The sequence below is a fragment of the Magnolia sinica genome, chromosome 9 (genome assembly GCF_029962835.1).
Source record: "Magnolia sinica isolate HGM2019 chromosome 9, MsV1, whole genome shotgun sequence".
Lineage (NCBI taxonomy): Eukaryota > Viridiplantae > Streptophyta > Magnoliopsida > Magnoliales > Magnoliaceae > Magnolia > Magnolia sinica.
In genome coordinates this window covers 5,784,770-5,802,812 of record NC_080581.1, presented here as the reverse complement: position 1 = coordinate 5,802,812, position 18,043 = coordinate 5,784,770, and the positions used below count along the sequence as shown (strand labels likewise).

The 18,043-nt window shown below is 40.5% G+C and overlaps 1 protein-coding gene across 1 annotated transcript; it reads left to right on the top strand.

Moving 5' to 3' along the window:
* The first annotated feature begins 12,512 nt into the window (after positions 1 to 12,512).
* Positions 12,513 to 16,446, top strand: LOC131256112 (auxin-responsive protein IAA33). The gene is made up of 2 exons (XM_058257160.1): positions 12,513 to 13,068; positions 15,805 to 16,446. Exons 1-2 carry the CDS (start codon positions 12,644 to 12,646, stop codon positions 15,881 to 15,883), a joined length of 504 nt encoding a protein of 167 aa, XP_058113143.1. The 5' UTR covers positions 12,513 to 12,643; the 3' UTR covers positions 15,884 to 16,446.
* The last annotated feature ends 1,597 nt before the right edge of the window (positions 16,447 to 18,043 follow it).

The window sequence follows — 18,043 nt, the reverse complement described above, 5'->3', positions numbered from 1 at the left end:
TCACGCATCATCCCATGTAAGATAAATTCCTGGCCAACGCCCAATCAAGACAACGTAATATTTTCCCTTTGCCATCTGCAAAGAGAGGTCCATTATCGCAATGAATACTAACAAATTTCGAATCTTATGCATTTACAAATTAAGAGGCACATCCAATCGTCCAAAAAATATAATCTCTAATAAAATGTAATGAATAAGTTTGGGGAGCGTACCTCTTCTCCGTACGAAGTGTGTGGTCCTACAAAAAAAAATAGTACATACCAAAAGCAATTGATTCAGAATGAGATTAAATAATTACATAACTACATGTCATTCCAGGAGCGCTTTAGGGCTAGTGGATAACACTGTCCCTACCAAATATGAGGAATTCAAAAAGAAAATATCTGAAAGTTATTACATGTCTAAAAAAAAAAAACAAGATAAAAAAAGTGCATTGTAGCAATTCTTCCACCACCCGAAATATTATATAAACCGTACCCAACTTTCAAAGTTTTGAAATCCCAAAGATCAGCAGCCATCAACTAGAACTACCACCATCATTACCCTTCAAATTAGACAGTTATTTTAAGCCAATCAACACGACGTTCTGGCCGTAGAGTAACCAAAAAGGATGCAAGCTTCTCATCCTTATTCAGGAGCTGACCAACCTCAATAAACTCAGCGTTGGTTAGCCCCTGAACCTCTTCAAGTATGTCTAAGACCCTACTCATTCGGTTGACATCCTTTCCAAGTCCGAAGTTACGCATAGCCTCTGCAACAGTCGTGAGAGACATGCCTAGGACATCACATGGACGAGTAGGTCACATCCTTTTTGTTGTCGCACTCCCACCACGACTACTATCAGATTAGGTTCTACGACTGGGAGTGTCCTGAAACGGCCTATTTTCCCTTATTTGACTGTCAGTTGATTGGTCATAATTGTCAGGTGATTCATAGAGATTTTCTTTGGAGAGGTCCACAGTAGCATCTGTGTCATCGTCGAGGTCTCTACACGATTCGTTCAAGTCTCTATAAATATGAGACGAGGATGCAGCAATGTTCCTACTTCCTTACGCATATCGTCCAGTAGCCTGGTCAGACCCGACAATCACTGCTAAATCATCCATCCTTTCAATTTGCTTGCCACGCAACCTTTCATCTCTCGGATGAGACTATAAACCCACGATAAATTTGGCAAGCAGTGACTGTCAGTTGACCATCAACGTTTTTAACAAAATAAGTTCAAGGATTCGTTACCTTTACATACTCTTCCCAAACATCGTCTAGGGCTGTCACGACCATGCGCTCACTGTCTCAACCAAAGCCGCTCACAGCCAGCATGTCCCTTACATCACCGTACTCCCTCTTGTGATACCTCAATCTGTTTTGGACATTTTGTCAAGTGACAAGGATTTGTGTACGTTTATGAACCTCGTCGGCGGCCACTTGATAGGCTTCTCTTTTAAAGCCATTACCAGCCTTTCGACCTAGCGCAATTTGCTCAATCAAGGTGTCGAACAAAACTTGATTCATACTTCCAGTCCATTTGATCTTGGCAGTGCGGGGGGAAGACTTTGCCAGAGATTTTACGGACTTTTCACGGGGTGAGCAACGAGTCGGTAGAACCGGGCTACGCAGCGGTGACTGCGTCGGAGTTGGTGTAGAACCTCCCTAATTGTCCGACATATCACCTATGTATAAATGGGAAGGTAGTTACATAAAGATAATCATGCGGATACAGTTTGTGTCAATTAGAAGATTTCTCAATATTATAGACAAATAAACAGTAGCTGATGTTTTAAGAAAAAGTTTTTAAATCCACGTACAAATAGCAAAAGGTAACATTTCGAACTTGTATATAAAACGAAGTAACCATTAGTTCAGTCATCAACTGTCATTATTATCATAAAAACTGAGAAGGTCTATCGAATCCTACTACTATTTTGGGCGTCTGCCCACATGCACTTTGTGATCCTGTCACGAGTTCTGATCCACTCATCCTTCTCTCGTTGAGTGACTTAGACTAGCCATTACCTTTCATCAATTGATGATACCTCATTTGGGGTAGGATTAGCCTCAACGTCACACATAGGTACACCTATGTTACGGAAGTCTTGGTTCGATCCATCTTCTCTTCGTATGAAATTATGTAGCACACAACAAGTAACGACAATTTTAACATGTGTATCAAAAAGATATTGCATAGCCGTCTTTAAAATTGAAAATCTCTCATTCATCACATCAAAACATCGCTCAATTGCGTTTTGCAATTGCGCATGTCGATAGTTAAATAATTCTTTCATATTTATGGGTGATCTCCCGATACGGTACTCTTATTGATGGTATCAAACTCCACGATAAGGGGCCATGAACCCTGGAAAATGAGCGTAACTTGCGTCAACGACGAAGTATTTTCTTACACAATTGCAGGAATGATTCTTTCAGTCTTGCATTAAGACGATAATACGCAGCAACTAATCCACAAATGATAGTGAATATTAGTTACCGTGGGGGCACAATAAGAGGATTGTCAGATCCCGTTTGGGCATTATGTAGGACCCTCGCATCCGACACTAAACCTTCTCATCCAGCTAACACGTACAATATTGACATATCAAAGGAACAAGCAGCAAGTACATTCTGCGACAAGATTTCCTTTCGGTTGCGGAAGCTTGCATGTTCTGATGCTGGTATGTGTACCGGAATATGTGTCCTGTTGATTACACCTACGCAATCCTATAGTGTAAGAGTTTTCGAGCTTATAGGATTAGTATGAATGATATAAATTTTTACCTTTAGATTAATGAATGAACAGTTGGTCGATAATGATACCTGGAAATAACTGGCCCAATGTGTATTTGATTGAATCTCATTCAGTGTTTGTGCGCCGGCTTGCTTAACCTAATTGGGGTATAGGGAGAGAACCGCATCTAGACTCGGTGAAAGTGATGGCTTATAGCTTCACCAGAACGACAAAATCTGTCATATTACACGATTTTGGACGTTGTGGCCGACTGTATACAGGAACATGACTAGTTGTTCCTCCAAACTAACGTTACGTGTATCGCGTAGGGTCGTCTTCTCACGCACTATTTCACATAGATGGAACAATATATCCTGTTTCATCCTAAGTTGAGTAATGCAATCCCTATCACTTGTTCGAATAATAGAATTGATAAATCTAGCATGTGCATCATCCCCTAATCGAGCCGATTTTCTAAATATGTAGTGTCGACAGTATTCCCCAATGGCTACAACACATGCAACCATTGTAAGAACAACAATGTAATCGGCCATCTCTTCCTCATCTTCATCATCCATCATCTATCTACCACCTACGTATACAAGTGGAAGAGACTTTAAAATTAGTGTGTATGACCATTGTTAAGAAGCCAACACTATAACAACCTAATGCTATGTCGAGTTCATTAGAATTGACAGTTAACCTTCTTTTTTTCTCAATGTGAACCAATATGCAAGTTTCTTACAGGTTATAAGAACTATAGTATCAAACCTAAGACAATTAACAATTTTCGTCGTATGGTTGAAACCACAGTTAAATTTACTGGTGTTGGATGTAACCAATAACAAAGGAATGCGATCATCCCAAAGCAGCCAAAAACATTCCAATTGCTAGGTTCAAATAATCGTAATATCTTCCCTTCGACAACCTATTCAAATGCGGCACACCGAAGGCACATTTTGGCAAAGGAAAAGGATATCGACTGGAGCCGTGCAAAAAATATAGAAGGGTCTGCACATGTGTGGAGCTAATGGGGTATGCACATGATATTCACATATTACCCATGCACATTATCAACCTAGCAGTGTCAGAGTGGGTAGAATGTATTAGAACATACCGGGGACTAGGTGTTGTAGGTATATGAACATTGTGTCGCTATTGGCGAATGTTTCAGTATAATCTGCATAATGAGAATCAGAAATATTCGAATCATTAACAATGTTTAAACCATAAATTCAAAATCTATCTCAAATCGATGTCAATGCATCCATAGCAGTGTTTGAAGACCTAGCACAACTTGTCTCAGTCAATGCATACATACCTGCATTGCTGACTGACTTAAAGCGCAAGATTAAATACAAATATGCTCATCCAACTCATTGGCCCCTTTATGGATTTGATGAAATTACTCCAATATACACAATGAATCTTGCTCAGACAGTGATTCTGTGATCGCTGTATCAATACAGGTTTTGGTCTAGGTTCCCATACAGCAAGTACATTGAATCAGATTGTTAAAATAACATTCCCAAATGACATAACCATATATTCAATGTTAGCAGAATTCAACACAACAGAATGATCAAGAATGAATTATATCACAATAATACTTGCGATGCATTTTTACCAACAGATTTTTCATCTCAATTTCATAAAAAAAAATAAAAATTTATCATCAGCTAACAATTATATGAAATAGTATCCTGAAATCAAAGGTAAGAAGAAGTGAACATACATCTACTGGTTGTTTTTTTTTAAGGAACTCCATCTAACAATATTATTCAATCACACTGATAAAAACCATTAAAATGAATACAAAAAACTTGAAATGTGCAATATAAATAGTTAAAACCTATTGCAGATAGGTGAGACATAAGAAACATAAACAGTATTTTGGGGGCGCCCAATCACAATGGTGGGCCCCACAAAAAAAAGGAAGGTTTCTACGGTGGATGCCCCTGACCCCTTTGTTCCATTTGGTGAGACCCACTTGATATCACCCAACATTTTCATTTGTTGTGACCCACTTGACTTTTGGATTGGCCTAGTTTTTGGGCTCGGTGCCAGTCATTGGGGCAACCTAATGGACGGAGTGGATGTCATGCAAACATCATGGTGGGCCCCACACAACACGTGAAAGAAACTTGAACTGTGAATGTTATATAATTATTCCATATTTCAGATTTTATCAACTGAATCAACGTCTACCATTGGCAATGAAATTTAAGAAATACAGTATCAGTTTTTCTTGAATTTGAGATTCCATAATGACTCCCTATTATAGTGCAACAAAAACACAGAGAAACACGATGACAGTGCATTCCATATGGTAGCAATAGGCTTCATTGTTCTCAATCAATTCAATACAACAAATTGCTGATTGATTGGGAATAGGAGGCAGATAGTATATAACCATCCAACTCATTTGCCCGAGCATGGTTTGATGACAGTTACGTTTAAATTGATAATGAATATACATAAATCTGACAGTCATCCTTTGTTACAAGGTATTGTTCTAATCCATGTTCCATTTACGATGGGGCATATATCATGTGAATAGACTGTTTGGAGGTAGAAGCACCACCATTGTCATGCAAGATGTTTCTCAAGTACATGAGAGCAAGCTTCTCACAAATCAAATCCTTACTCTGTCATTTGGAAAATGGATAATCCTTGCCACCCGTTAAAACACTTTTAACCAATTTCACGACAGGTAACGAAGAAGTCGAGCTAATAAAACTCCTTATAGAAAGGGTGAAATTCCAACACAGTACAATTGTGTATAGAAGCCCTTCATGATGGAGTCCAAATCCCTTTCCTATCCAAGTCCACATCTCAGCCAAAAGAGGCGTTTAATGTGCATGCATGCCATATACAACTCGATCGGCCGTAGCTTCGCAATGTATGTGGGTATCGAATGAATTTTTACAAGTAAACACCTCCCAATCACACAAGAAATTCATTCAAAACATGAATTCATGAGAGGATTATTTGTGGAAGAAAAGGAGCTGGCATTCGAAGCAAGTCAGGATAACAATAGAAAGACTATTTACCGTTAAACCCTATCTAGGAGACAAATTGGGGTATATAAGGGGATATACCTCAATCACGAACGAAATCCCTCTTTTACCGGTCGGACCTTACCTTCTCGACCCGCTTCAATCAACAGAGCTTGAAGAGATGAATCCATGGCTATATAGCCGGAGATGGTCATCACTGTCGAAGACCCATACCAGCCATCATTCATCTCTGCCTTGGACGACCCTGAGCAAGGATGGGCCATGAACGCAGTGTCGCCATTTCTTCTCCCTGTACGACCAAAAAATCCAGCAAGAAATCGGATCCAAATCCCACAGGATTTGGATATAGGGCTTGAGGAGGGCCAAAGAGACGGGATGGGATTTCTCCCTTATCCCACCGTACGTCGTTCTATAACCCATGGGGTAAAGACTCCCTCTCTTAATCCGTCCGTACCAAACGCGCGCGTGGGATCGCGTGATCCCATCCCTCCTAATTCGTCTGCCCAAACACGCCCTTAGGATCTGTAGTCAACAAATTGACGGTTAAGAAGACAAATAAGACAATGTTCCACACAACTAAAAAGGGTCGTAATATCGGTGGTTTCATATCTTTCAATATCGGAGATTCTTGGGGCATGGCCTATCTATTATGGGGATCAAGGACCAACGACTTAGATTACTGAACCATGGATTTCACTTCTCAAATGCGAGAACCCATGTACACCATACAAAGACTGGGCTAATGATCATATAACATATCATTAATCGCTATTAATCATCAGTTCAGAACAAATTTTTTGGACCGTATATAAATGGGGCCCACAAATTGGACAGTCCGGCGTGATGGATGAGTTACCACAATATAATTAAGCTATTGAAAGCACATACCCTAGTGGGCCATTAAAGTATGCTTCATTTCTGACCTTTGGATCTGTCAAAATTGAGATGATGATGTTGGGTACGGGGAAAAACATGTTCTCACGCATGCTCGAACGTGTAGACAGAGCACATGTGCGCGAGATTAGATAAGTTCATCTGGTGATCCTTTTGTGCACGTGTTCTATCGTAAATATTTGTCGGAAGAGCTGTGCGTCTCGATCTTTGACCTTGGGTATTGTCTCCAGCCGTCCATTTCATTGGAACATGTGGCCTACACGATGAATGGATCAGATTCATTTTTGGGCTAAGTAATAATCCACCATGGGAACCAACCTATCGATGTCATGGATCTTACTCACGTGTGCCAGATCTTATGTTACTGCGATTAATGTAACATTAATAAAGAATTGTGATGTACATGGGATATATTAGGATATGAACCGATCCGATACGGTTTGGATTTTGCAATACGCCTATTTATATTTAATTTAGACTTTGGATACACATACATATTGGGAGATTGGATATTGTCTAAAGAAGTTGGCTATAAGGTAGATGCAGATATTATTCAAAGAATATGGAAATAAGTAACATAATTGTGTAATTGGATATTTGGTTATATTTAATTAAAAAATTAAAAAATAAAATAAATAACTAACAAGATTAACAAAATACTGATAAATCTTTTATATATATATATATATAAAACATAATTAGCTAAAATCGAGCTGCATATACTAAGCTATTTAAACTACCCTATAATCAACCGAAATCAAATTTCCATTAGTTCTTGTTGAATACCTCACCAGCTTATCTGGATAAAAGCTTTATTTAAAGATATAAGATAATTCTATTGATTTGTTATATAACAATTAGGCAGTCATTTATAATGCAATTAATCTTACGAGTGAACAAAACACATTGAAGTAGATTGTTACTTTATAAGGGAGAAGGTTTAGGCTAAGGTGAAAGCTACACTTTTAAAGCTCGTTGAGCAAGTTTGGCATCATCCATATCTCAGCTCCAACTTTAGAGAGAGTGTTGAAGAATATCACTAGGACTTTATTCTCCATCGGTCTCACTCTCTCACTAGAGTATGCATGTCTTTTCATTTCTTTCATCTCTTATAACAATTGTATATAATATAGCTACTCCTCTTTACTTCTCTTCTCCAAATATCTATACATACATACATACATACATACATACATACATACATACATACATACATACATACATACATACATACATACATACATACATACATACATACATACATACATACATATATATATATATATATATATATATATATATATATATATATATATATATATATATATATATATATATATATATACATATATATATATATAGACACACACACACACACACACACACACACACACATATATATATATATATATATATATGTAATATTCTTTTTAGAGAATATCAATAAAAAAAATTGAAATTTATTCATCACCTATTTGTTTCACACTAACGTGTAGGTCGAAAATACAGGGCTGCATGCTAAGTCAACATACAACTCGTTGGCTATATATAGGGGTGTACATCGAGTCGAATCGAGTTGAGCTGGCCTTAGCTCGACTCGGCTCAGCCGCTAGCTAACCCCGGCTCGAACTCGGCTCGGCTCAGTCCTCGAGCTTGACTGGCCAGCTCGACTCGGTTCGATCAGCAGCTCGGGCCACTTCAAGCAAAGTTCGAGCCGAGTTTGCCTGTGCAGCATTTTTACAAACATATGGACTGCACCTTCAAATTATACTCCAAGTCATGGTCTTACATTCTAGTCCCTCCAGAGAGGCCCCTCTCCACCTTCCGAACCTTCCAATTGCACCCACGTCCCTAAGCCAGGTCCCGACTGCCAAATCCATGGCAATAATTTCACAGGACATCCACATTGGATCTCCTAACTGATGAGAAAGACTTCACATTTGTGGGTAAGACACGCGTGGAGAAAATTCCTTTTTGACAACCGTGTCCTTGAGTGTCTCTGATGGAGATTCCTTCTCCTTTTCTAGCTACTCATTCTTCTTTACTTCCTTCTTCTCTTCGTCTTCTCCTTCTTATAATCTCCTTCTCCTAATCTACACATAGTAGCAGTTCTTTTACAAGTATTTTATCAAGCACCTTCTAAGCAACATAAAAATCAAGAAAAAAAGGTTATTTGTTTCATATACATACCTTCCTTGCCACCAGCTACACTTTGTTGAGTCATTTCATCAAACACTTGGTGAGCAACATCAATATCAAAGTAACCGAGTCACCGAACTGGTTCGATCCAAGTTCGATTTGAGTTGGGTTCGATTCGAGCTGGGGCCAGCTCGAACTTGGCTTGAACTCATTTTTGGGCTCAAAAAATCGGCTTGACTCGACTCGAACTTAGCTTCAAACCGAGTCAAATCAAGCTTTTTCGAGTCGAGTCGAGTCGAGCAAGCTAACCAAGCTAGCTCGGTTTGCGTACACCAATAGCTATATGTGATCAATTCTCTTTTGCAAAAGTTCGTTCAACAATGTAAGCTAACCTACTCTCTCAAGAGCAAGATCCAAATTTTATTAGTGGGAACACTGTCATGACTGCAAAATTTGCACCGTTAATTAGTTGCAGCCTACGATATATATGCTGAGGTCCAAAAATAGGCCCGCCCATATCATAAAGTGGGCCACAGATATATGAAAAAGATTGGGCAATATTATTGCGTTTATGTTCGCATTAACCATGTATGACCCAATAACTAAACAGAGTCAGGCGAACATATAACATTGGTAAGCCTGGAATGGATTAAGTATGCCGTGGCCTCACCCAAGATGATGCAGCCCTTACCATGGATTCCACCTTGATGTATGTATTCTCCGTTGATATCAGCATCGACGTCATCCATCCATTTTTATTTTGGGGCTTTCAAATCATGTTAGGGCATGAGCCCAAAATTAAAGCAAATCCAAATCTCAGAGTGGACCATACCATAGGAAACAGTGGTGATTAACTATTAAAAACTCCTTGTGGCCAACAAAAGTATTGGAACTAGCTGATATTTATGTATTTATTTATCCTTTCGTCAAGTTCATGTGACCTTATCAACAGGTTTGATGACAAATAAACATTATGGAAACATTGCTGTTGGCCCTAGGAAGTTTTCAACGGCGGGACGCTTAATTACCCCTATTTCCTTTAACCCCCTCTTCTAAAGTAGAAACCAACAGCCCTGTCAAGGGATCTATAGGCCCACTGTGATATATGTATTTTATCCACTCCATCCATCTATTTTGACCCATCATTTTAGGGCATGAGCCCAAAAGGAGGCAGATTGACGGATCAAATGGACTATGCCATAAGTAATAGGGATTGAAAGCTTATTGTTGAAGACTTCATGGGGGACAAAAAGCTGATGTCTATGTTTTCCCATGGTACATATCTATGTAACCTTATGAGCAGGTTAGATGGCAAATAAATATAATGGAGTGCCCTAAGAAGTTTTCAATTGTAGGAATTCAATCCTTTGAAACGAGCTGTAAGATGGATGTACGGTGGGGATAAAATATATACATCACGGTAGCCTCCACAGATCCCTTGAACTAATATGGAAAAAAGGCTGGGTGGCGTCAATGTAAAATAAATATATAATGGTGGGTCCTATGGTAACGGCTGCATCTTATTGGTGAGGTTAGGTCCGCACCCGGGGCTGTCAATGGGCCGGGCTCGGGCCTGTCAAAATTGAAAATTTCTATAGCCCCACTTAAAACAGCCCAAAACCTGGGCTGAGGCCAACCCTAGGCCCAGCCAATGGCTACCCGCGCCTTATCCGCTCTCGGGTGAGTCAGGTAGTCCGGCTAGAAATCGGATTGCGTACTGAGTTACTCAGTACGCTCTTATCGTACCGAGTAAACTCTGTTGGGCCCACCTTGAATGCATCTGGTTTATCCACACCGTCCATTCACTTTTTTAGATTATTTTAGGAGTTAAACCCACAATTGATGCATATACAAAACTCAAATGGACCATACCACAGGAAAAAGTAGAAATATTGATTTCCACCGTTGAAAACTTTCTAAGACTCCCCATGATGTTTATTTGTCATCCAACCTGTTCATAAGATCATATAGACATGGATTAACGGAAAACACAAATATCAGCTTGATCTAAAATTTCATTGGCGCCAATAAATTTTCAACAGTAGATGTTCAATTCACACGGTTTCCGGTGGTGTGCTCCACATTAGGATTGGATTCACTCCAATTTTCTATTGAACCCCTAAAATTATATGTTAAAAGAGATGGAAGGAGTGGATAAAATTCATGAATGACAGTTGGGCTCACAGAGTTTACTCAGTACGCTTAGCGTACTGAGTCTCAGTACGCAATCCACTTCCGTCTGGCTAAGGGAGCGGATTAGGTGTTACCTAGGTAACACCTTAGTGGGTGTTACTCTTATCGTGTGGTGCCATTTTAATAAATATTTTGTATATCCACACCGTCCATCCATTTTATCATATCATTTTCGGGAAAATACAAAAATATAAGATGATCCAGCTCTCAGGTAGACCACACTGGAAACAGCGGTGAATGACAGTTAAAAGCTTTTGTGGGCCACAATAGTTTTGGATAAAGATAATCATTATCTATGACCTTCATCGAGGTCTGTTTTAACTTATAAAATGGTTGGATGGAAAAGAAACATTACTGTGGGTTAAGAAGTTTTAATGGTGTCCTTTGGTATGGTCCACCTTATATTTGGATCTGCTTAATTTTTGGGAACCCGTCCTAAAATAGTCTGGAAAAACGGATGGACGGCGTGGATATACAGAACATCATTAAGGTGGGCCCCACGGTTAGGGGGTAACGCTTGGCGAATGGCTGTCCGATTCCCTGCAAGTAGGAATGCGACTTTCAACTCCCTACAGTGGCGAGTAGCGTAGCCGACCGCGAAGGGGGAAGTCCAAGGCCCGAGCCGTCCGGCGACCGTAGCGCGGTCGTCTCAGATTACAAGAAAACCTCGCTTTTTCTTCACGCGTTTCATCTCTCCCACCCATGAAAAAAAACCAAAAAAAAATACAAAATGTAAGTGGAAACTACAAAAATACACCCTCTTTCACACTTTCGTGAGAACTCGGATTCACCCAAGACGGTGCGGCCCTTACAGTGGGGTCCACCTTGATTTTTATTTTTATTTTCTGTATCCACGCCTTCATCCGTTTTTTCAGATCATTTTAGGTACTAACTCAAAAATGAAGCAGATCTAATTATCAGGTGGTTTATAGCATATGAAATCGGCCACTAAAAGTTCTCGATCAAGGTTCTATTTGTGTTTGTACGTTCATCCATGGTCATTTGACCTTATTAACAGATTGGATGGAAAATAAAAACTACATAAACGTTAAGGTGCTCTATAAGAAGTTTTTAATGGTAGGGCGAGCAGTCACCACTATTTCCTATGGTATGGTCCACCTGATAATTGGATCTACTTTATTTTTATCATAATGCTCTAAAATGATCTGAAAAAACGTATGGAAGGAGTAGATAAAGAATACATACATCAATGTGGGCTCTACAATAAGGGCCGCACCATCTTGGGTGAGGCCGGGGTCTCACCTAATTCACTCCCAAAGCGAACGTACTCACTACTCACCACCTTCTCTCTCCACACCTATTTGTATGCAACAAACCCTCTTTAGCACCACAACACTAGTTGATTCTCTCTCTCTCTCTCTCTCTCTCTCTCACATATTTGCTTCTCTTCCTTCTTTCTCTTATGTTGCTTATTGGAGCAGTTCTATTGACTATTTTTATTTATACTTTCAAACCCTAGCTCTCTCTCTCCCTTCATATCAGATGCGAAAGCAATCAATGCCATCGATTTGGCATAACAATTCTGCTCTCTCTTTCATGAGATCTCTTTAAAAGAAAACTCAATACCCCACCCTTTCAATAATATAAATCCAAACTTGTCTTTTTAGCTCTATCCATTTTAGTAACAGTAGAAACAGAGAGAGAAAAAGTAGCCATGAACAGCTTCACCTCACACCAACAATCCTTTCAGAGAAGTGTCCCAAGCTGCACCACCTTCTATAGACGCTTCCTCGGTTCAATGCCAGCCGTCCATCCATCCTCATCATCATCTCTGCCCATCTCTCAACGGGACGTCCTCGATTTCTCTGGACTTGATGATGAGCTGGCAGCAACGGTCATACCACCAGTGACCGTTGTTCTCGAGGGTCGATCCATCGGACAGAGGATCTACCTCCACAAGCATGCTAGTTATAAGAGCCTGGCGAGGGCGTTGCGGCAGATGTTTGTCGACATCAACAACGGTGAATTGGGTTTCCAGTCTGAAGTCGATCTTGACCTCTCGAATGCTGTTCCTGGCCACTTGGTAGCTTATGAAGACATGGAAGATGATCTTCTCCTGGCAGGCGACCTTAATTGGAAGTATGTCTTTTTTTTTTTTAAAAAAAAATCTCAACCATCATCATCATCGTAAGGGAGAGTGTGGTCCATCAAGCTCACACATCCACCTTTGTGGGCCCCACTTGGATACATCATGGGCATATGGGATGTGGTTTGGCTAGTGACCACAAGAGCAATAAGCTAGCTGATGTCAAAGCTCTGTTGGACCCACCATGATGTATATGTTTTATCCTCACTTTCCATCCATTTTTCCAGCTAGGGCATGAGCCGAAAAAATGAGGCAGATTCAAATCTCAGGTGTACTACAGGAAACAGTGGGAATTGAATTCTTACAGTTGAAACTTAACTTATTGGGGGTCAAAGGTTTTGGATCAAGATGATATTTGTGTTTTCCTTTCATTCAGGATTTTTTGACCTTGTCAATAGGTTGGATAAGAAATAAACATTATAGTGGGCCCTAGGAAGTTTTTAATGGTGGACATTCAGTCAACATTATTTTCCGATGGTGTAGTCCACTTGAAATTTGGGTCTCCCTAATTTTTGAGTTGATTTCCTAAAATGACCTAGAGAAATGGATAGACAGCGTGGATCAAACAGATACATCATGGTGAAGCCCACAGAACTTTGACATCAGCTAGCTGGCTCGTCTTGGGGTCACTAGCCAAACCTCGTCCGGACATATGACATTTTTTGCAGCGTCTATCATTCCTCCTCTTCTTCATAATAAAGGGGAGTATGGTCGATCATGCCCACACATCCACCATTGTGGGTCCCACTTGGATAGATCATGGACATATGACATTTTTTACATCCTCCATCATCATCATAAAAGGGAGCGTGGTTGATCATGCTCACACATCCACCTTTGTGGGCCCCACTTGGATAGAGCAGGGAAATATGCCATTTTTCTCTGGCATGTTCATCATCATCATCATCCTAAGGGAGAGTGTGATCGATCATTCTCACAAATCCACCTTTGTGGACCCCACTTGGAAAGAACATGGGAAGCATGTCAATCTTATATATATGCCATTTTTCTCAACTTTCATCATGAACAACAGCAACATCATCGTAACGGAGTGTGGGCCCCACTTGCATTATTCAACATGGTTTAAAATCAGACTGATCCGGATGATACTGACCATCTGATTTTGACTCTTAAATTTGACCGTTCAATATTGCCATTTGATGGCCACAACTAGAACGATTGAAATCGTCTGACTTATGTTACTTTAGAGATTTTCCCATCCCTATGAACAGTGAGGCCAACAATTTGGACGGTCTTGATTAACATACACGCAATCCATGCGTTTATAAGACGTCTGGGTACGATCCATTCTAGATCGCGCGAGTATGATCCGCCATTCCATGTCCATAACAAATCTTTCAACCTCCAAAAGAAAAAGAAAGAGTGTAGCTTTCTTTCTACACTAGATATCAGTGCACGTGGCACGTGTATGAGATCAGAACTGTTCATCCATCCTAACCTACCATGGATAGTACATTTGTTAAAATTCACACTTGACAGGTGTATCTATTCATCAAACACTGACCGTTGGAAGGTTTTCTCTTTGACTTCCTTACAATCCTCATGAATCCTGGCCTGGAACACCGAAATACTACCAATTTTGGAGTACCACCAATCAATCGTGAGTCCCAATTGATTAACGGTTCGGATCTCTTGCACTTGATTAGAATCTACGGAGATAGCATTGATAGTATCGGATCTACTCTCTCTTCTTCTCTCAGGAGTATATATTGTACGGTAAAAAGGTACTTTCTAGTGTTGTTATGGGCCTGGAAAGCCTACGGGCCTTTTAGGCCGAGCCCACAACCTCAGGCCAGGCCTGATGGTTGGGCTCGGGCTTAAAATGTTAGCCCATTTCTTTATTAGGTCAGGTTTTACAACCGCCTGTCAGCCCGGTCCAGGGCAATTTTGTAACATACACCATATGTAAAAGTCATCTTTTTCACCCCATGTGACAATATCACACGTGTGTGAGATCAGGGGCTTTCCATCTGGGGAGCGACACATTTTAGATATTTAGGAATATAATTCAGGCTATTTCACATCTCAAGTGGGCCACAGCATATCCAACCGAATGGACGGATATTAAAAAAAAAAAAAAAAACCAACCTTTTAACAACCAATTTACTCTACACGTTGTGGCCCACCTGAAGAGTGAAATTGTCTAATGTTTTAGGCAAAAGATCTAAGTATTATATCAAACCTTATGGAAATCTCATAACTCACACACGTGTTTCATATTTGCATGTGTTCGGGCGTTTGGATGTGAACGGCTCTACACGCGTATGGAATTAGCAAACCTCAACGGTGAACATCATTATCTCCACTTTTTCCTGTGGTGTGGTCCACTTGACTTTATATATGCTTCAATTTTCGGGCTTATGTCCTAAATCGAACTGGCAGAAAGGATGGACGGCGTGGATAAAATACATACATGACGATAGGACCCACAGAGTCCGGTCACCAGGGATATGCGTGGTGTTAGGGTCACCACGCAATCCGCTTATCTAACCAATGGCCACATTTGATGTAGAAGTGCGTCCCACCTGATGATTATGTTAGTGAATTTTGTATCAGTGCGTGCACAAGGTGGGGTATGACTAACGAACGGCCCAGATCTCTCAAACGTCTGACACGTTGGCATTCGATGGGCGAGTCCAGATGCGAAATCCTACGCGCATTTGTCCTCTGACAAACTTATTTTACATTTTATGTTTTCGCACGTGCAGGGATTTCGTACGTGTGGCGAAGAGAATACGGATACTTCCTGAGAAGGCCCATCCCCGGAGAGTTCATCGTCGCCCTTAAATCTAACAGCAAGGAGAAACGAACAGGAGGGAGGAGTTAGTTTTACCTCTGTCGCGATACATGATCGACACCGTGTGTCTCCTCATTAGGGCCCACATACTGAGTTGGTACGATGATTCGAATTGTCTATGTTCTGGGTACTGCCATAAGTAAAATATGGTACCATAATCACGATTCAAAAACGATCCTGACCTTTGATTTTTGAAACTGAATGTGAGCCATTGAAAGTTTTCATTTCAATGTTCTAAATTCAATGTAGACGTAGTGATGGCGAGAATCATTAATCCCGTACAAGTTTCTTGAGGTAGCCCGTATAGTATAGAATCAATAATACGGACGGCTTTGATCATCGAATCATCTCAGCATGTGGGCCCTGAAGGGCGACATGCTGGGATCATTAATCACTTCGTAGTCAAGACTTTCTTTTAATTATGACGATTTGTGAGACTAATGTATGGTCGAAAATACAATTATAGCTAAAATATAAATGCATTCGTAGAGCCATCTCTGCACAGTACACGTGGAAGTTGATATCATTTGTGGACGGTCGATCATATTACCCTTACCGACCATGGCAAATGGTTTAAAAATATGCCGGGGTTGGATGATCCTAGCCATCTGATCATGGCCCCCATATTTACGATGGATTTTTAATACCTTCTTGGTGCAATTATTTATTTATTTTTTGGTTATGCTCCATACAAAGCTGGATCAGCAATTTGGACGGTCTGGATTGCCATGTAAGAACGCCATGTGTCTGTCTGAAGAATCATCGCTCTAGGCATCCGCACGCTTGAGCGAACCACGTAGATGTGCGGTTGACATCCATTAGGGCCCACCGTGATGTGTGTGACATCTACTCCGTCCATCATTTACATCAGCTTATGTCAGGACGTGGGTCAAAAACCAGATATCAGCATAACCAAAACTTCATTGGGCCCGAAGAAGGTTTGGATGGTAGGCGTCCCTTCCCCACTTTTACTCTAGTGTGGCCCACTTTGAGTTTGGATCAATCTTAATTTTGAGCTTATATTCTAAAATAAATTGGCTCAAATGATGGATGGAGTGGATTTTATACACACATCACGGTGGGCCTCAAGGAGCATTTCGTAGGAAATTTCCGTTCCACGGGCCATCCCCAACGCAGAGGGCCCGCCCGAATCAGTTCAAAATCAGGGCCGGGAGAAACCCCAGGCCCGGCCCATTGACAGCCATGCTGGAGATGATGCGAAATTGTACGTGTTGCATTGGCAAGAATTCTAATGGTGGGCCCAACAATCTCATCGAGATGGACCACATCAACATGTCTAGGGCAGATTTATGGGCCTTAGGGCAATGAAGCCCATTAACTAGGCCCACATAAAGATCATGGACAGCTCCTTGAAGCCGTTGCTTGTCCCTTTTTTCTGATGGTTTGATGGGCCCACAACAAGACCGTGGGTCCAAGCCCAAAAAGGAAAGAGACTGTTAAACAGTTAAAGTCAACACGCAGGAGGGTGGTACTGACCTGTTTTGGGCCCCCCAAGCTGTGTGGATGACATCCATCCCGTCCAAGAGGTGGGTCCCATCAAGATATGCTCCCTCATAAGACAAAATGCAAATCCGATTATCGAATGGACCACATCCTAGAGAACAATCGACAACCACTTGAAAACCTCTGAATTTCATGTAGTGGTGTGCCTCAAATGAAAATGGGACTTCCAAACAAGGAGGACAATCAATCATCAGGGGGTCTCCACATGTAATTCTTCTCCTTTCTTGTTTTTTGAATTTTTCTTACCGAATTTGGCACCAGCCAAACGTGATGTTTGGATGACATCTGACCTGTCCAGCTACCTTATATTAGGCCAATCAAATCATATGGTGGGTCACATCAGAGAGGTATGGACAACCACCCAAAAGTTTCAATTTGACATATAACTCATCTGCTATTAACAGGATCACCCACTATAGAAAAGGAAATAAATGTTAAAAATGACAAACATTCAATCTTTAATTTAATATTTTAATGGTACATTTAATTTAATATTACTAGCAGGTTTTCCAACATATAATATATTATAGGGAGTCTATGGAAACCAGACTGCTCAACCTAAGAGATCACACCGTGCAAAGCATGTTTAAAAGTTGTTGATGATAAAGGAAAGTGGATTGCATACA